The sequence below is a fragment of the Pteropus medius genome, unplaced genomic scaffold (genome assembly GCF_902729225.1).
Source record: "Pteropus medius unplaced genomic scaffold, Ma_sr-lr_union100, whole genome shotgun sequence".
Taxonomy (NCBI): Eukaryota; Metazoa; Chordata; class Mammalia; order Chiroptera; family Pteropodidae; genus Pteropus; species Pteropus medius.
This window is the reverse complement of record NW_024349797.1, coordinates 4770507-4790591: the sequence shown is the minus strand read 5'-3', so window position 1 is coordinate 4790591 and position 20085 is coordinate 4770507. Positions and strand designations below refer to the sequence as shown.

The following is a 20085-nucleotide window of genomic DNA, read 5'->3' as shown; positions in this document are numbered from 1 at the left end:
TGGGGCCAGGTGAACACTCCCAGGTGCGGTGAGCCCGAGGCCCGTCTTCAGCAGGTTGGCTGCGGGACCCCGACCTTTGCAGGAAGGAGCTCGGGAGAACTCTGAAGCGTGCAGACTCCATTAGACTTGGCTCGCTCTGGCCCACTGAGGCCCCAGCTGGCCCTTCTCCATGTCTTCCCCTGCTGGGCTGCCTGCTGGTCCTGATGGGGCCCTGTCGGGGCCCTGTCCCCAGAGACAGAGGCCTATACCCCCTGCCTGGGGCAAAAGTGCTGGGTGTCCCCGGCATTGTTCCTGCTCAGGATTTGACTCCTCCAGGCTTCAGATGGTGGCAGCGGTGAGAGGGTAGCCTAACTCAGCCAAAAGGGGCTTCTCTGTCACATTGTTCATGTGACCACAATGACACAGCTCCCACCCTCACCCATGGCAGGGCTTTCACAATGTCTGAGCCCAAACCACCCTGGAGGCCACTTGACTGATCTTCAGTGCCGTGTACAAGGTAGCCCCAAGAGGAGAGGAAGGGCCCCTCTTAGAGGCCAGAGAATGGCCATTGCCTTCAGTTTGAAGCATGGGCTTCTTACCCTAAGCTGCTGCCCGCCTTGGCCATGCTGGGGGCCCAGGCACTCAGGTGGGTATGAGGCAGGAGCAGCCATTCCTGGGCCTTGGGGGTCCTCTCCTTAGGCCCTGGGGCTTGGGGAGGTATATCTGATTTCCCATCACCCAGTGTTTTGCGAGAAGACCCCCTCCATGAGTTCTGACTCTGTCCCTTCCATCTTACAGTAACCAGCCAAGGTTTGCCATCATCAAAATGCTCACAGGTCCTGTTTAATGAGCCCCGAGTGACCATGTCCCAGCTACCCTTACAGGAATAGAAAGGAGAAGGGTCTCTGCTGCTCCTGGGGACATCTGTCAAGGGGCAGAGGAACAGGAAGAACCTCAGTCTCCTCCTCTCAGGTCTCGGGTCTCAGCTGACCCCTTGCTCTGGTGGGTGCAGAAACTTTCTCTTTGCAGATCCCTATGCAGGGACCCCTGGATAAGATGGTCATCTGCGTCTGGTCGCTGAGGCTCAGCACTTACACTTTCTCAGACCACAGGGGAGGGGTGGGCCAGGAGCTGGGACAGGGGGTTTGTAGGAGCAGCAGCAGAAGCTCCTTGGCTGGGCAGCTGGTAGAAAGGTGGCGAAGACCCTGGAGCATCTTCGGTGGGCTTCCTTCTGCCTCTTCCCTTAGGCACGCTTTCTCTGTCTCGACCCTGGGAAAGCCTCCAGCTTTCAGTCTCTGTGTGCAGGGCTTCAGCCACCTCTCCCATCCTGTCCTGGGGTCCCTCTGCACTGCCTAGTTCCTCCCCTTCTAGCTGGTCAGTGGTCCGGGGCCTCCATGGCCAAGGCGGCAGATGTCTCTGCTGGGCCTTTCCAAAGTCTGCAGGAAGCAGTGGGGAGGTCCAGGCCCCACTCTTGCCTCCCCATGCTGGGCGCTCCCCTGGCTGCCACTCCTGGCTGGAGTCGCCAGGTGGAGGCCTTGGGTCCTGGTCAGTGGTACTGGCTCTGGCCCTCCAGTTCCAGGCCTTCCTGGAACTGGGCTGAGTCCAGCTCCCTTGCAAAGCCCCTCACACTACTCTCCTCTTCTCCCTCTTCTGGCTCTCTGTTCATGGTGCCGTAGGTGTGCCGGGCGGGAGAAGAGGCTGGGGTCAGGTTCATCTCCGGCTCTTGCAACACGGTAGCCACATATAGCTGCTCAGGACAGAGAGGGGAGATCGGGGTGAGGTCACATCTGGGGCAAGGCCCTGGGCAGACCCTTCCTTCCCCCTTACGACCTACCCCCAGAGCCTCTGCCCCTCCAAGCTACAATCCTTCCTCTTCACCAGCAGCCTGAGTCCTGGTCATCCCATCCACCAAGTTGCTCTGGGTCATTTAATGAGCAGCTGCCAACTCCCAGGGCTAGTTAGTACAGGTCTGACTCCTGGTCCACTGTTTCTTCAGCACATGTGCTATTCATTCTGGGCTCCAGGTCAAGCTGAACCCAGGGGAATGTGACATTAGGCAGCCCTGTGCTGGGGTCTGGAGACACCCCGCCCCCCAATCCCTGAGCTGGTGCACTTTCTAACACAGCTTCAGAGGTGCATCCTCAGCTCCTTTGGGCTGTGTCATTGGTTAGCCTGTGAATCAGGATTTGAAATGGAGACTGCTGCCTGAGGTCTTGGTCATGTGACCTGTCAAATCCAGGAATGGTCCCAGGAATGTCTGGGAGGGTAGTAGAACAGAGAAACACAGGAAGTACTGGGGATGGAGCTGTTTGTCATCCTTCGAAGTAGGATAATAGGTAATTCTGGGGTAGAATTAAAGCTTTCCTGTAGGAATTCATTTCAGTGAAACCAAACAGCCCTGGTTGATGAGGAAACAATTTTCCTACAGCAGAATCTAGACATTTGCATAATGCCAAAGTAAACCCCATAGAGGACCTTTTGGTCGTAAGTGGAAAAATTGTAACTGAACAGTGGAAGAAACCAGCTGTCAATCAGGAAGTCACTTTAGCCTCATTAATGGGAGTAAACAGGATATTATGTATCTCTTGATGTGATGCACGGCACTAACTGTAGAGTGGTCTAGCACTTAGTGTTGAACTTGAATCTATCAAGCCTTTGGATTTAACTTTTAGTTTTTAGGAAATACAGGAGATAGTGGAATCTGCTGTAAGGAGTCATGAAGAAACAGTCTGAAAAACTCAGAAGGCGGGGCATTATGCAGGATTACTGGCTTGGTCTCTCCAAGAAGTCATCAAGAAGAAACGGTACTAGAATTTAAGGGCGCCAGACTGATGTAGCACAGAGTCCTCATTGGATCTTGCTTTGGACAAGCTATAAAAGGTATTTCTGGAACACTTAGGACAATTCAAATATGGACTGGGTATTCAAAGAGGTAAAAATTTATATATACAGAAGATGTAGATTGTTAACGAAAATGCAGGTTATTAAACAATATACAATATTAATTCATTTTAGCAAAAATTATTCATATATCTGGGAGAATTACACTGGGGTATCAGTGGTCATCTTTGGGTGTAGACTTTTAATTTTCTTATTTTTGCTTATCTGTTTTTCCCCATCATATCTACAATGTTAATATACTACTGTTGTAATAAGGAAAGATTAAAAAATCAATTCCAGTAATTTTTTTTTAAGCTTAGGCTTTGGAGTCAGACAGACCTGGTTCAAACTTTGTTCTGCCATTTCCCTGCTAAGTAGCACCGGGGGTTCTAAATTAATTGACTGTTTTGAGCCTCAGTTTCCTTCTCTGTAAGATGAGGCTAAAAACCCCTACTATGTGGGTTTACCATAAAGAGCAAGAGCATGAATGGTGAAGCATCAGGCTCTTAAGAAGATTTCAATAGTCAATCACCAACGATATTCCAGAGGGGTCATCTTAGAAGGGCCTCAGGGGAGATGCTATGTGAGGAGAGACTTTCCTGCTTTGAAACCTCTTAGTCTTTCCAGTGCTGAAGCTCCTTCCTCCCTGCCACCTCCCAGAGACAATTTGTTTCCCTGTGTAGGGTTTTTTTTCAGTGTGAGGCAGACCTGTAGTTCTGTGTACTAGGGGTGGCCATATCCAGCACTGTCATGTCTCTGCGCTTGAACCTAACAGTGCCTGCCCTCCGCCGGGCCCTGCCCCCAACTCTGCCATTTCCATCAGGCTGTCTTCGAGTCCTCAAACGCTCCAGGTTGTCTCTTCTGGGCCTGTGCACAGGCTGATCCTCTTCCTTGAATGCTCTTCCCCTACACCCTATTCCATTTGGCAACCCTTACTCCCATTCCTGGAGTTGGATGAGATGTTCCCTCCTCTGAGATGCCTTCCCTGAGTGCCCTCTTCAGTGCTCCTCCGAGGCATCTGGGCTTTGGGGCATGGGCCGACCTGGTACCCAGCTCAGTGCATACATTGGTGGCCCTGCATCCATACTTGTGGCTGGGATGCTGGCTAGTGCTCACGCCCCTCCAGGCTGAGACATGGTGTGGGAGCCAATGCCAGCCTCCTGAGCCCCTGCTCTGAGTCTGGCCTCATCTCTTCAAACGCCGATGGGCTCACTTATCTGGCGCCACCCCGGCCTTACCATTCAGTGCAGACCTCCAATAGCTTCCTGCAGCTCTGTCTGTGCCGCTCTGCCTGGCACCTGAGCCCTTGGAGGCAGCATTCAGTCCTGAGGCCGAGCCCCAGCATGTCCCTGCGTTTACACGACTGAGCTGGCTGTGGCTGAGTTCTCCCTGACCTCTCTCTTCCTCTTTGAGTTCCTTCTAGAGAATGTCGAGAAAACCTTGGATCTTCTCTCTTCCCAGCTCTTCAGCCAGGACCATGGCAGCAATGTGACCTGGGCCAAGTCCTGCTGCATCAGTGGAGGCAGCCCGAGGGGGCCCCATCTCCTCCCCGATACCCAGGGTAGGCACGACATTCTGGTGCCTCCACAAAGCCGCTGGAGTAGCCCACCCCTGTAGGCACCCCCTCCTGACCTGTCCCCCAGGGCGAAGGCACTGACTCACAAGGGAGGTGGGTGTGGAGGAGGTACTGCTTGGCTCCATGTCGAACACGGTCTCCATTTCCTCCTCGGGCTGCGGCAGTGGGGAGAAACGTAGAGGTCACAGAATTGGGGTGTCTGTCCTTTGACCCCTCACTCCCCACATCCAGAGGAGCCTGGACCCTACGCCTGGGCCTCTTGCTCCCCTGGATCTTCTGGTTGTCCAGACCTGCAGCCCAGCTGGCTGGGCTGAAGCCCAGGGGGCGGGGGGAAGGGCAGAGAGAGGACTGGGATGCTAGGAAGACCCTTCTGGAATGTCCCATTCTCAAGGACCATAGTGGGGGGAAGTAAGCACAGTTGGGATTGGGGTTCAAAGATAATTCTGCTTTGAGTCTAGGAAATGCCTTGACTTCAACTCCCTTTTCTTTCCTCCTGGGATTTCCCCTCTCTATCTGGAATGAGTCCTAAACTACCATGATCTAAGTCCCCTGCCACCTTCCTTCTCCAGAGTGGACACTTGGGTGACCACATCACATGGCATCGTTGTACTGGGAAGACACAGCCAGAGGCGTCAGTCACTCTGCTCTTTTATTAGCATGGCACTTGGGCCAGGGGGGCCTGTGCCCAGGGACCCGGATATGGTGGAATCACTAGAAGCAAGAGGATTCTCTTTCAAGAGGCTCCCTCCTCTGACTCATCTGGATGCCAGTACTTTAAATCAACTTACTTTCTTTTCCTTATATAAATTCATTTAAAAAGGAAACAGTTCACTATTATAAACAGAAAACCTGTGTCAGTTGCCATAAGCAGGAAAATAAATAAATATGAACCAATAGAAAAATGTAACCATGGAATATAAAAAACAATGATTCAGTCCACTGGAAGTCATTCCAGTACGCCTGCACGGACACCTCACTTTGGGAAATGCTGACCTCGCGTGCGCAGAGCCATTGGCATGGCTCTCAGCGGGCGTGATTGGCTCCCCTCTCTAATGATAGGCTGGGCCCCACTGGCAAAGAGCAGAAGGAGTCACGGGCTCAGGGGCCAGGCTCTCCTTCAGACAGCCTCAAGGTCAAAATCCTAAGACTCTGAAAAGTGAGAAGATGACTATCCTCCCTTCCCCAGGTCATCATCTTTTACCACCTCTACCCTCCTCCTTCACTCCACTTCTCTCTCAACCTTCCATCCCTTGGAATGGTGCTCACAGCTCAGTGGCTGGACAGGCTCCTGCTGTTGGAGGAGATGTCAGAGGCAGGAAGAGGAAAGGACAGCTGTCTTCTAAATATCCCTACTCTGTGAGGCGGCCAGTACCAGGGCCAATGCAAGGTACACACACACACACACACACACACACACACACACACACACACACACATTGGATATTAAAATTTCCATAATCAGAGAAGAAGGCAAGAACCTTTCATCTCTGTGGTGCTATGGGTGCCCAGGTGACGAGGGCTGTGTCCCCCAGGGCTGGGGAGAACCAGTGGAAGAAAGGCAGGCTGGCAACTCACCTCGTAGTCAGGTGCCCTCTGGATCTTCCCCAGAAAAGTGCCCAGGAAGGCAATTACCATGGAAATGATCAAGGTGGTAAGGGAAAAGATGGTAATGCTGTGGAGATAACCTGCCAAGGAGAAGAGAGTGGGCTTGGGGCTCCAGCGCTGGAGCCGTGGGCAAGAGGCTGCTGACTGAGATGTCACCTGGACTGACAGATTCTAGGGTTCATCTCAGCACCTCTGTAGAGGCCTCAAGCCTGTAGCAGAGAAGGTCTTGTCCAATTCTCTTCCTAACAACTAGGATCAATGAGTCTGATACCATGACATCGTCCCTTGGTGCAACTTGATTAGTTTAGAATTTGGCATTTTGTGAGCTCCATGAAAAAAAATTTAATTAACTTCGGTATCCACTTAAGTGGCCATTAAACGTGTCCTTCTCCACCCATCTGCCACATCTCAGTCCCTGGGAAGAGTCTGTGAGTTACTGATTTGTGCCACTGCCCCCAACCACAATCTCTGATCCACACCTTTCCTTGGCACTGAAAAGCAATACAGAATTTAAGTCATTTATGTTTTGCTTACTGATATTTGGTAACTTTTTTTAGGGTAGCAGTTTTCTAGGTAAATATTAAAAATTGGTCTTTACAGTCAGAGGTTATTGGACAACGATGTTTATCATCATGTTTTTATAATAGCAAAAAATGGTAAACAACGTCGATATCCAACAATGGAGAACTGAATGAAACTGATCGAGTTTAATGCAGCCATTAAAAGGCATGTGTTCAAACATTATTTTAATAACACAGGAGACTGCTCAGAACATAATGTTCAATGAAGAAGCTCAAGATACAGACTGAATGGTATAAAATGAATATCACAATTTTGAAAAGTAGCAATAAACCAATAAATTCCCTCCCACGCTCCCCCGAAACATGCACAGAATGATGTGTGGGAGCAACCGACATCAGGCTCTGGGTGAGGTTAAGGGTCATTCAAATACTGATTTTTCTAATTTTTCTGTTTTTGTGACTAAAACTGTAGTCCCTTATATGTAGAAAGAAGCCTTATAAAAAATGAAATTGGCTAGGTGGCAGGGAAAGGCTAGGGGGATAAGAAATTGGGGGGTGACAACAAAGAGAAAATGTACACGAGGGACTGAGAGCTGAGTGTTTACAGATGTCACGGTGACAGGAAGAGTAAGAAAATATGAACTTCCCCTTCTCCCTGCCACTGAGAAGGTTAAGGTCAAGTGTCCCTGAGGGAAGGCCAGTGTGGAGGTGGAGAAAGGAAACAATATGGTGGGGGGCGGAAGGAAGATGGGAGGTCAGTGTGAGCTTCTGGTCTCAGAGGGGATTTCCAGTCTCTGGCCTGTGGGACAGGGACAGCAGCTACGTGTAGCCAAGAGTAAGGAAAAATCTGGCTCTGGGGCAGACTTTGAATCCAACTCCCAGTTTTTGGCAGCTCCTAAGACCAGGTACCTTCTAGGATCCCAGAGGGAATGTCATGGGAGTCGAGCCTGAGAACTAACATCTTATTTCCTGCACAGCCTTGAGTTAGAATGAAGGATTATGATGTTTCTTGCCCTGAGGGTTGTAAACCAAAATGCATACAATTCCTATAGGCTGGCCAAGCCCTCCCCTTACCTTCAAAGGTCTGCCTGGCCTCCAACACGAGCCCCTGAGGCCTAAAGAAGCCACTGGGTTTGGACACACTCAATGAGCAGCACCTTGCTCCTTCCAGCCTTTTCTGCTCCTACAGGGCTGTTGGGGGGAGGTTATGGAGTAGCGGGGGCAGGCAGAGGTGGGATGGCTGGGTGGGCCTGGGACCTACCTAATCGTAGGATGGAGAAGAAGAGCATCCAGAACAGACCCAGCAGCGGCGCGAACATGGCCTGGTTGACGGCGGCCATGTGGATCTGCTCGTTGAGTTTCGTGGGTGCGAAGGAGTAGTACATGTTGTAGCGGTCTGTGATGTGCTTCATGCACAGGTACAGCAGCCCTGGGGACCGGGAGATGGAGGCACACTCAGTAGCTGCTCCCCAGTTGGGGCCTGTGCTGTCCCAAGGTCCCCACAGGACTGAAAAGTCAGATTCAGGGTCTGTTAGAACAGCAAGGGCCAAGGACAGAATGTGGGAGCCTTGTGGGGCTGACCTCCAGGACCAGCATCTTCCCTTGAACTCCAGAACCTGTTCTGCCAGTTTGGTGAAGAGTCATTCACTCATGCATTCACTCAAAAAACATCCTATGTAAACAGTCATGCAACCTCAGCTCCCTGCCCTGATACCTCCCACCCTGCTGACACGCTATCCCAGGTTTCCGCTTGCTCTAGGAGGTGGCCTGATGTTGTGGGGCTCAACTCTCCCTCCCAGTCTGAGAGTGTGCAGCCCTGGTTGTGCCTTAGGGATGACTCACCAAAAGGAACAATGATAGGGCAGGTGATACTGTACGCCACCACCACAGTGAAGATATTCAACATCCATGCGTACTCTCGCCCATACTGGAAATCAATGGTCTGGTCCTGGGGTAGAAGGCAGCAGTCAACCTAAGGTGGCCTGGTCCCCTTGGCTCGACTGCGTCCGTGGCTCCTTATCCGTCATCTGGGACCTGGTTGGCAGCTCAGGCCTGGAGGCAGCCTGCCTTCCAACGCTGGAGTCCAAGAAACACCCACCCAGCTCACCATGCCTCCCGTGCTTGGTGCTCCCAGCAGGCCCCCTTCCTGACACACTCTAAAGGGAAGCTCTGAGGGCTGTGCTTAGGGAAGAACCTGGCCCTCACCTTTCTGATGTGGACTCTCTCTGGCTCCGACCTGGAGAAAAAGAGGCGGGTACTGTACAGGAAGAGTGACCCCAGGCGCAACAGCTCCATGCCTGTGCCAAGCAAAGCTGCTGTGATCACGTAGTTGACGAAGAAGGCGCCATTGTCTGGCAGGAACACACACCTGGGCATCAGGAGAGTGGAAGACGGCAGTAGAAGACAGGAGGAGAGGGAAAGGGCAGAGGTGTTGGGAGGGAGGAAGAGAGAGAGAGAAGAAAGGAGCCAAGGGAATGGGAATGGGGGGTGGAGGTAGAGATGGGGAAAATAAGTTTCATAATATGTGCTCCCAGAGCATTTTAAGTTAACAAGGACCCTTTAGAGCAGGGATGGGGTTAGTCTACATAAAATGTGGATGTGTTAGGTCCTGTTAGGAGATACATGTGCTGGCTTGATCTAAAGCAGGTTGTTTGACCTAGACCCATAGACCCTGGAGAGTCCATGAATAGAATTTGGGGGGTCTGTGACCTTGAATGGAGAAAAAATTATATCTTTATTTCCACTAACCTCTAACTGCAATTTAGCATTTCCTTCCATTAAGAATATGGGCAACAAACCACAACAATGTCAGCCACGGCTGTGGGTCTGTCACCCACTGAAATCAGATATTTTCATGTCATGCTGTAGTCAGGGCTGACATCTTACAACATCATTTGTGCCCATCACTACGTCAAAATTTATCAGACACACTGCTAAATTACACATGATTGAAAATTTCTTCTCTGCAGACATGTATTTGATGTGCTTGGCCAACTCCAACTAGGAGTCATTTATTCACCTAATGGCCAGGCTGCCTCTTCTCACATTGGTGACCCAGGCATCTCTTGATTTCTAATGTCCCCACCTAAATGATTCTGTAAACTTCCTTGAAAAGAGAAATCTGTGAGCCTTGGACATATTTCAGAACTCCTTCAAAAGCTATTCTTTTTTGATGGCATCAGAGTTGAGTCGTAGATTCACGACACTTTTCTTTCTCATGTATAAACTGTATTCAGGATAACGAAGAGCCAAAGATGAACTCATTCATTTTGGGAACAACATACAACTTATTACAATTACAGTTTGCAGAAACTATAGATAACGGAGAATTCTGATCCTTGCTCTGTAGAGCAACCTATGAAAGCTTGTGGGTCATTTGCAACATTACATTTTTGAAAATTGAGATTTTCAACATTTATAACTCTAAAAACAAAAAAATAAGAATTGGCAGGATGTCCAGTATGACCTACATGTTGCCTCGTCAAAGATCCTCCTCACCCCAATATAATATTCTTCTTTCAGCTAAGTAACATCAGCTTTCACACTGATGCCTTTAAGACAATAAAATGCAACTTCAGCTTGCCTATAGCTAAAATGCATTGTCCTGTTATTAAATGTGCTACAAATAGTGTCACAAATTCAATTCTTAAAATATTTGATAACTATATTCTGTATATTTGGTATTTTTTTCATAATTCAGGTATTTTGTACATTTAAAGGCATCTACTCAGGGTATATGTAAAATTGGTAAAAACTGAATAAGTTCTGTGGATTGTTTCAATGTCAGTTTCCTGGTTATGATATGGTACTATAGTTATGCAAGATGTTATCATTAGGGGAAACTGGATGAAGAGTACACAGGACACGTTTTGGGGGCCATTTCCTGTAAATCTACCATTATTTCAAAAGCTTTAGAGAAGGGGCTCCTGGGCTTTACCAGATTGGCAGAGGTCCATGGCACAGGAAAGGTTAAGAGGCTGCCTAACGGGAGTGTTTGCATGCATTCATCTCTACTTGTGTGAGCAAATAAAGGACATACATATCCACTTGGTGTGAACCCGCAGCGGCCCCAGTGTACACAGGGAATACACCTGGAGCATGTACTCGAGTACTCACTGGAACCTGATGGATGCTTGGTCCAGATAGTACATGTCAAAGAGCCAGCGGAAAAAGACATCCAAACTAGAAGCAAGAACAAGGCGGGCCCTTTAGTTAATCAATCTATGAGCTGAGGCCTGGGGTTCAATTCTTCTTGGACTGGCTTCCCTCTTTCCATCTTCCCTTGCCTAATTCTCAAAGACTCTTGCATCCTAATATTCCAGCTGGCCAGTCCACAATGCCTCTCTTCCTTCTTCATGCTGGGCCACCCCTACTCCTAACAGGTTGGCCTTTCAGCTCAAGACCACCTCCTTTAGCAAAATTTCGCCAGCCTTTTCTTCTCACATGCTCTCTCCCTCTTTTGAATTTCTATTGTATGTTGGCTGGGTTTTCTTCAGTGTGGGCTGTCAGTTAGCTGGTAGGCATAGCTTGTCTCCCCAATTTAATGATAAGCAGTTTGAGGGCAGAGTTCATGGCTGACACCTTAGAGTTCACATGATACTGGGGACGTGCTAGGCTCATGACAGACGATGGACTGTTATTTGAAGACTGGATTTGCAGCAACCACAGGTAGGCCTACAGAGGAGTTTCCAACTCTAGGCTGAGCCTGGCTGAGAGAGGAATGATAGAGGAGAGGTACCTGGTCAGTCCCATGGAGGGCAGAATGACCACCATGAACACCAGAAAGATGTAGCACTTGTGCATTATAATCAGATTCTGACTTGATCTAGAAGGAAACAAAGAGATTCATCAGCGAGTGAGCGGTGATAAGAACCAAAGGCCTAACTACAGAATGAAGAGAAAGAGAGAAACAGCTACCTGGCCTAGAAAATTGGTTTAATAGTGCATAGCAGTGCCATCTTCACAGAGCACTGTGGGGCAGGCTGTGACTGGGAGCCACAGGAAAGAATGGCATGATCAACTAGTGATGTCTGCCCTGAGCACTGGAAGGGGAGGTATATGTGCCATACACTTGACATCTGTTAAAGGGACATTACCAATGATACTCAGAATCCCTTTAGAGTTTCAATAATCGACATAAGCCTTGTTCTTGGCCAGTTAGGACAAACCCCCTGGCTTACTGCCTAGTAGGATGATAGGAACTTTGGGTACAGAAAATAACTTTTGAGACCCACATAGCTTTCAGGCCAAAGCAGGTCCATCTGCCCCAAGATACAATAAATATTTTCAATCCAATTAGCCACCATAGAACTACCTGGGCTAACAAATGGGAAATAGCTCCTGACTGTTTAAAATGTGGGCACTGTGCGGGCTACGTGGGTCGACAGTCAGATTGAGTTCATGGGCTCCTCTGCTACGACCCTAGCAGCCTTCCCCTCATTCTCCATATAAGTCCTGCTTTCTCTCCCTCATCCTGTGCCCTCTGACTGTATCTCTGCCCACAGCTCCATCCCCTCAGCACACGGCTGGAGGCTGAGGGAGCAGTGCAAGGATGCCTGGTTTCAGCCCCATATCCCTTATATGGTGGCTCTATCTCAGCATTCGTGAAGCCAGAGGCCCAGAGACAATCCAGTACCCTCTTTTGGGATGGTTTTGGGTATCAAATCCCATTCCTTAGGCCAGATGGGAGGGTTCCCCAGCACCAGGCTGGTGGGTAAGGTGGTGAGGAGGGAAAGGGAAAGGGCTGGGGACAAGAACAGGCCTAGGAGAGGAAGCCCCAGCTCACCTGGTCCAGTGGGCCTCGAGGAAAGTAGAGTGGTAGACGATCAGAGGCAAAATCACTGTGAAGGCCCAGAGCATCAGGGAGGGGAAGAACTGGGTCACGATGGGGCTCTGTGGGGGCGGAGCAGCGGAGGCAGACAGCCGTCAATGCGAGAAGGCCCTGCCCCTTCTAGGCCACCCCTGCCTTCTCCCTCATGCCTGGCCTCTTCGCCTCCAGCGCAGTCCCAGAGCAGGCCTGGTTTCCCTGAGGCCGCGTGGTGGGCCTGGCCCTTTTCACCTGCCTTCTTGTCCAGGGGTCTGCCTGGCTGGAGGCAGGCAAAGGCTGACATCCTAAGGTCAAGTGACATCCCCAAGGGGCATAGACTTTCTATGCTGAGGTCACTGGAGTGGTACTCTTAATGACTTCACTTTAAGGCCAGAGCCAGCTGCTGTCATTCACGTCCCACACCTCAGGGAGGTGCCACTGCCTTTAATGTGAGAAGTGGTGAAAAGTATGTGAAAAAAGAATCTCTAGGGAGAGCTGTGGTGCTCCTGCCTGAAACCTATTGAGAACATGACAAAGGAAGGCACAAGTGAGCAGCAGGTGTGTGTGGGTGTGTGTGCATGTGTGTGTGCATGCACATACGTGTGCTTATTACTAAAATAAGAATGGGGATCATATGAAATGAGAGGTCTTCTAGGCCCATGATAATAGCCTGGAGGCTATAGAATTTAGAACGGGACAGTTCAGTTCCTCTGAACCCCTCTAGCAGCGTGAAGCATCCTCTGACTTAAGGAATGGCTCTGTAGGGCCCCGAACTCCCATCCTGGAGAGCATGTATCAGGAAGCGAGGGACGTGGACAGACTGCTTCTCTCAGAGGGCTGTATTGGAATTTACCTCACTCTTTCCTACCCTCAAATTGATCCCCAAACCCAGGAACCCCGGCTCCAAAGAATGTGGGTAGAACAGAGCTGTCACACTTGCCACAACCTCTACTGCACATTCTGTATCACCAGCAGGCCTGAGTGGCCTGACCTAAAGAAGCCCTCTGAGCCCACACGTGATGGGACCACCCAGCCCCCACACTCATCCCAGGACCTGCCCGCAGCTCCCCCACTGTCCCTTCCTTTGTTCTTCTCCAGTCCCAGTCCCTAAGACAGGCAGCAACCTGCATTTGCCCCCCTGAGAATGAAGAAAACTCCACGCTACCATTTACACCACCGCCACCTCCACCACGTCCGTGGTGCATGGGCCCTAAAGCTGTGTCCCCGTGGGCCCCCCACTCCATCCTCGCCTGATTTCTTCCTTCACCTCCCTGGGGCCCCCACGCCTGGCCTGAGCAGAGGCAGCACCTGCAGCTTCTCGAGGGGACGGGTGACGTTGTACATGTCGATGGTGTTGATGATAATGGCAGGCGTGGTGAGGAAGAAGAAGAGGAAGAAGAGGAAGGTGTTGATTGCGATAAAGCGGGCCCACCAACGGAAGCGGCGGATGGACAGGTGTTTCCTGGGGAGGGATGGAAGAAGGAGATGCACTTAGGACCCCGGGTCCCGGCCCTTAGACAGAGCCCACAGCGCTGTTTCCTGCATGCCAGCTGTGGACCCAGGCTGCCTGGTCTAATTTAGACCCCTGGGCCCAGATCTGCATGCACCTGGCCATGGACTTTCCCCTCAATTACAACATTCAGAACCAAAAGTTCTGAATAGATCCCATAGGTGAGCCGAAAAATAGATCTGAGTTCTTTCTGCAGGAAATTCCTCTTTCCCAAGTGTTGGTGCCATCTAGGCTTGTGGTGGGGTGGGCTTGGGAGTGGGCAGAGGCTGTGGTGCTCAGGAGAGGACAAGGCCCAGCCCAGTGGGAGGAGAGGCCCCAATTCCTTTCCCCATCCTGTTGACTTCCTCAGTCTCAGAGGGGCTCAAAGGAGAGGATATGGACAGAGGGGGCTTACCAAATAATGTCTTTGGGGTGTGGGGCAAGGGTGACCCTCCAGCGGTAGGACTTGATGATCGTGGTCACCGAGGACTGATGTGGGGACACACCACACTGGATGTACTTGTAATCTTCTAGGATGCTGTAGAGATGGGGGAAGGAGACAGAAGTCTGGGGATGATGGGCTTGTGGGGGGAGGGGGGTGTCTCATGCCAGGGTCCCAAAGTTGGGGACTTATTCACTTCCTGGGGATTCTTGAAGCCTTGGATATGTCTCTCAGGGCCTTAGAGGCAGGCAGTTCCCAAGGCCTAGTTGCTAGAGGAAAGGAACTTTAGAAGGAGGGATGCAGGGAGGGATGCTCAAGAAGGGAGGGGACCACATGATTCTCAGGTTATGTCTTGGCCCCTTGACAGCAGTGACAGCACAAAGACATGCTCTTCTCTGAGGGTGACATGGGAGGTACTAATTTCAGCCTCATCTTAATACCAATGTCCACCAATTATTGAGTTCTTTCTGTGTGCCTGACTCTGTGCTAGTTGGTGATTAATATAATCCCAATTGCACAGATTACCAAATTGAGGTGCCTGCAGACACAACCGAAGAGGGTCAGGGGCTGGTCCTGGAGCCCCATCTTTGGTTTTCTCATTCACGCTTTTGCTGTAATTAAACCTGACTCTCTCTGCTGAGTGACAGTGCATTGTTTTATATAACACACACACTAAATCGAACAAATATACTTTCTTAACTCTCTGAGAGGTGGACAGAGAAGATATAAGCAACCGAATTTGACAGGTATGAAATTTGAGAGGGTAAGTGACTTGCAAAGCCGCACATGATTATTCGGAACTAAATTTTAGGCTGTCCTACTGTTACTTTGTAGAATTGGGTTGGGCAAGAAAAAGGCGTTGTGCATTATCAACGCCCCCTCCCCCAATCCTCGAGAGACTGATTCCAGGGCTCTCATCTACTCGACCCAGTTCTAAGGATCTAAGGATCCTTCCAGAACATTGCAGAGTGAATCTGATCCACCTCCTATCAAGGTGGGGCTGCCAGAGGCTGGGGCACAGGAGAGACGAGGCTGAAAGGATATGAATGACGGAGAAGAGAAACGGCAAGCTGAGCTTCTCTACCCTGAGTCTGTCACTTGCGGTGAGGAGATGGGCAATGTGCAATGAGGGGAAAAAATGGATACCATTCTTGTCCCAGAAGAGGAAACAAGTATTCAAAGGCTGCTCCGACGGCCTTCATGCGGAAGCAAGGACTTATGGGAGCAAAGAGTTCAGGGCCTGGGTGTCTCTGGGGACAAACGGAGCAAGGCAGCTGGGGGAAAACGGGTGTGGCCATGCTGTGGCAAGCAAGATGGTGGCTGCCTGTGAGGAGCATGGCATGGTGGAGGGGAGGTCAGGATATTGCAGACTGGAGGGAAGCTCTTTCCTCCTTATCTTGGCTGAAATGGGGATGAAGGAGGATGGTTTCAGAGGAGCAGGGGCCCACTCTTGGGGCTGGGCTGGGGATGGTGCAGCAAGCTGCTAGCTCTGGCACTCACCGCTTCGTCATCCTGGCATCCTGGAAGGTGACAAAGATTAGGTCCAGACGCTTCAGCCGGACACGGTTGAACTCGGCGTTGAACTCATCAGTCAGCTGCTCCTCCAGCTCACTATAATATTGCTCTGCGTCTACCTGGGGCGAGATGTGGCCTTCAGAGCTGGAGAGGCCAGAGCTCCAGGAAGGCCTCGCCTAGGCATGAGGCCTCTCTCCACTCAGTAGCCCAGAGGGTAGTGGGCCCAAGGCCTCAGTTCCATCCCCAGCTCCATCTGAAGCCTGGCCAGGAGTTCAGGACTCCAAGTGGGCTCCAAGATCCCAACTCTGAAATGGGAAGAAACTATGACTCTAAAATCAGCTCCCTGCTCTTAGATCTGGGGAAAGTGAGGCACGGCTGGGGATAAGGAGATGCTTTAGGACTTAGGGTGGACTCCAGAGGAGTAAAAGAGCGTGTTTGCAGCATCTTTCAGGAAAGGGGGTGATTCTTTTTCTGAACTGGCTAGAGTTCAGTGCTGCCCTGAGGCAGGGGTTCGAGTCTTGAGGTCACCTTCTCGCCACAGTAGGTGGGTGATAAGGTGGATCCCACTGCCATCACATGTTCTTGTCCTATTGCTTTGAAAGCCTGAGGCCTGGCAGGCTATAGCAATCTATTGTATCCTCTCTAGTCCTCCCATCTAAGACCAGAAGTGGGCCAGAGAAAGCCTCCCTGGATTGCTCTGAAGGTGGCCCCAAAAGGCTTCATCTTCTCTACATTCTCAACAAGGAGGCAGGATGGGTGGGAAGGAAGGGAAGAAGGTGCTGCAGCATTGGAGCAAACTGAACGGGGCCTGGGGCCTGCGGATGTGGACGAGAGGCACTGCCCGAGCCCTGGACCGAATGTGGAGACCCAGCACCCCAGGCCCTCCTCTGCTGCATCCCCAGACACCTTTGCCACTTACTTCTTTGAAGCACGTCCAGCATTTGCAGAAGCACAGGCGGGAGCAGGGGTGGGTCTTGATCATCACCTTCCCATACTTCTTGGCTTTGGCCGCGTAGTAGAGCCGGCCCCGCATTGCATGGCGCCTGTCAGGCGGTAGCGGGGGCGGGGAGGTGGTAATCGTGGGAGGGTGGGGAGGGATCTTGAGGTCAGGGGCCAGCAGAGAAACATCCCGCCCCCCACCCCACCCCAGATCCAGACAGGCCCCGCTGCAGCCTCACCTCTGATCGTCCAGGTCAATCAGGGTCCTGACATCATAGCAGAAGTGGACTTTGGTCACTACACACCTTGGATAGGCCTCACTGCAGCCACAAACATGGATGCTGAGCCAGCTGTGGGGCTAGGAACGTGCACCCCACCCTGTGCCCAGAGCCACAGCCCACAGGGCTGGTGGCTCAGCTGCCTGTGGTTCCTGGTTCTTGGGTGGAGAATCCAGCTCTTGCTCCTAAAGCCAAACTTCAGGGTTGATCCCTGGTAATCTGAGATATGCCACATCCTTCCCACAGGACCCAGAATAGGGCCAAGGGGCAGAGCTGGAAATTGCCGCTCATGGAGAGATAATTAGCTCCTGGGGCTGGGAACTTGGGTCACAAAAGATGTCTCAGGATGACCTGCTCTGGATGGCTGTGAGCCAGGAGCTCTCTGGGCTCATAGTCAGTGCAATGAAGGAAAGGGAAATCGGCTCCCAACCCCCTGACACCCATGCCATTCAGAGAATCCCTGACTTCAGAAGCCCTGCTCTGGCCCGAGGGCTCCCCAATTCTGAAAGGCTGATCCTTGGCCCAGTCCAGGGCAAGCCACCACCTTAGGGTGTCTCTCACCCCACCCCCCATGTGAGTAGTAGTGCTGACCTACTACTCACATGAGGATCCAGATGGGGTTACCAGGACAAGGCAACCCATGCTCAACCCACCCAACCCACTTACTGAAAATGCTTAATGATGATTTCTGGGTCTTGGATGTCTTTGGGGACATAGGTGATCATCAGTGTCCTTGTGACCTGGATAGGGAGGATAAATGGAGAAGGAAGAGTGTGCTCACATGGTACTCCTGGGTCTTTGGGTGGCCCCGAACATCTAAAACAGGCTTTCCACTTGTCACACCTGGCAGGCTTAAGTATTGGGTAAAGCCTTGCAGGGGTATGTGGGGTGGGGTAAAGTCAATCAAGTCCACTAGGATGGATGACTTCAAAGGAGCTGATCCCACCCACTCCACTGAACCTTTGAAAGGCTGAGGACAGGAGCCAGGGACGATCCCCTCTGCCATTTCCCCACCTCACTAGAGCTCACACACCCCTTCCCCGTGGTGCCTACTCATGACCCCTGGGTGCTTATCGCCACACCCCAAAGGTGCCTGTGCACTCCAAACACCAGAGCTCTGCCTGAGTCTCTTTCCTGGCCTTGGGGGCACGGCCAGCCCACATGCAGACCAAGGAGTAAAGAGTTAAAGCCCCCAAATGCAATCCTCAGCCAGTGATGCACACCGAAAATTGGTGAGAAAATGCCTCCGACTGCTCCCCATTAGGCTGGGAAACTCTAGGGTACACACTCTACTCCGATTCTCAGAGCTCCCCGTGGGATTAAGCACTGGCTTTCACAGTAGTGAGCTGCCCCTTTTCACTCCCTTTTATCAGAGGTCTTCTCTTCCAGTCCCACTGTCCCCCAACCCCTGACCCCGTGGTCCTTCCTGGGATCACCTCCCAGATAAACAAATGCTACTCAAATCCTTATCTTAAGGTCTGCTTGGGAGATGGGGTAGGGGTAACCCAAACCAAGACTGAGTGGGGAGACATGGGGCAGGACATGGGGTTTCTGACCTCAGAAAGATTCTGGGAGGGCAAGGAGCTTGGGCATAGCTGAACTGGGCAAGGCTAATGAAAATGTTTACCGAGAGGTTCAGCAGGGAGCACTGATCGCTTAGGATGCTGGACTCTGCTGGTCCAGGGGTTTCTTTACTCTTAAGTTTTTAGATGGTGGGGAGGTCCAGGGGTCCTTGGAGAGGGGACAGGGCAGCAAGGGTGCAGAGGTAGAAGGCACCTAGGACAGTCATTTGCCAACCAGTTTGGAAATGGTTTAACAACTGAGACAGCAGCTGTGCAGGGGTGTCAGGTGATGATTCACAGGTTAAGGAGAGGAAGCTTTTCTGTTCAGGTGAGACTACTCCCCACAGGTGTACAGAATGTGCCCAGCTAGGAAGCCTCTGAGTCTGGGAGTGGGAAGGTCCAGCATGGGGGTGGGGGTGGCTCTAGCTGAGAGAGAACAGTTCTGGTATCTCTTTTCACTTACTCACCTTGGAGGACTCCTTGGGCACAAAACCTAAGCAGTGATGAGCCATGAAGATGAGGTTGGTGAGGAAGTAGAAGAAGGAGAAGAGGCCATGCAGCCACAGGACCTTACTCCTGCCAGGAGTAAGACGAGGAGGGTGAGACACCCTCTCCCACCCACACAGTGGCCCTCAGACCACCCTTGGGTGCTTCCAGACACTCAGGCACGCTGGAAGGGATGGCACCGGTGAAACAAGGGTGTCCTGCTCCAGCTAATTAAGGCGAACATTTATTGAGTGCTCACTATATGCCAGAGCCAGGGTGGGACTAGATAATTTATATCAGGGGTCCCCACCTGGCAGGCCGCAGACCGGAACTGGTCCATAGCCTGTTAGGAACTGGGCCGCACAGTAGGAGGTGAGTGGCAGGTGAGCTCCCCAGTGCTAGCAAAACCGCCTCAGCTTCACCTCAGATCACCAGGCATTAGATTCTCATAGGAGCACCAGTCCCTGGTACCAAAAAGGTTGGGGACCGCTGCTATATACAAATTTTCTCACTAGACTCTCACACCATGTTGAGTATGGTACTGTTACGATCTTCATTCTACCCCTAGAGAAATGAGGGTCAGAGTGGTAGGTGACCCGCCTGAGGTCACTCCTAGTAGTGGCAGCCCTGTGGGGTGAGCTCAGAGCTGCAGAAGCCCTTAGCTTCTTCACCACTATGTCGCGCTGTCAGCAGCTGCGGCTCAGATTCCCATGGCTGCCCAGTAAACCGAGCAGAGGGGCCGCCTTAACTCTTTGATGGGAAACTCTAGGGTCCTACACAGGCCCCAAGGAAGGAGGACCCAGCAGGTTTGCTATACCTCCCCTGGGGTAGGAAGAGGGGTGGCATTTGTGCTTGGGGCTCACGTGATGTTGTCCCAAGGCACTTGGACAGGATGACTGTTCAGAAATAGGGCCTATCGTCCTTGGTGTGGATCAGGGAAAGAAAGGCTGCCTCATCGCTTGTCTGCACCGCTTGTCGCAGTGCCTGACAGTTCCTCTAACATTCCT

At 51.4% G+C, this 20085-nt stretch overlaps 1 protein-coding gene across 4 annotated transcripts in view; it reads right to left on the bottom strand.

The window, feature by feature from the left end:
• Nucleotides 1–790: 790 nt before the first annotated feature.
• The window catches only part of TMEM63C (transmembrane protein 63C), a 63973-nt gene continuing 44678 nt past the window's right edge, over nt 791–20085 (bottom strand). For all 4 annotated transcript variants that reach the window (XM_039883899.1, XM_039883901.1, XM_039883903.1 and 1 more), the window contains 16 exons: nt 19060–19168; nt 17697–17770; nt 16992–17072; nt 16733–16856; nt 15799–15932; nt 14272–14394; nt 13676–13829; nt 12347–12453; nt 11300–11386; nt 10678–10743; nt 8767–8929; nt 8404–8509; nt 7823–7990; nt 6011–6120; nt 4522–4590; nt 791–1726 (listed from right to left, as the gene is read on the bottom strand). In XM_039883899.1, coding sequence (XP_039739833.1) covers nt 1526–1726; nt 4522–4590; nt 6011–6120; nt 7823–7990; nt 8404–8509; nt 8767–8929; nt 10678–10743; nt 11300–11386; nt 12347–12453; nt 13676–13829; nt 14272–14394; nt 15799–15932; nt 16733–16856; nt 16992–17072; nt 17697–17770; nt 19060–19168 — 1876 coding nt within the window. In that variant the 3' untranslated portion in view covers nt 791–1525. The remainder of the gene's footprint in view (nt 1727–4521; nt 4591–6010; nt 6121–7822; nt 7991–8403; nt 8510–8766; nt 8930–10677; nt 10744–11299; nt 11387–12346; nt 12454–13675; nt 13830–14271; nt 14395–15798; nt 15933–16732; nt 16857–16991; nt 17073–17696; nt 17771–19059; nt 19169–20085) is intronic.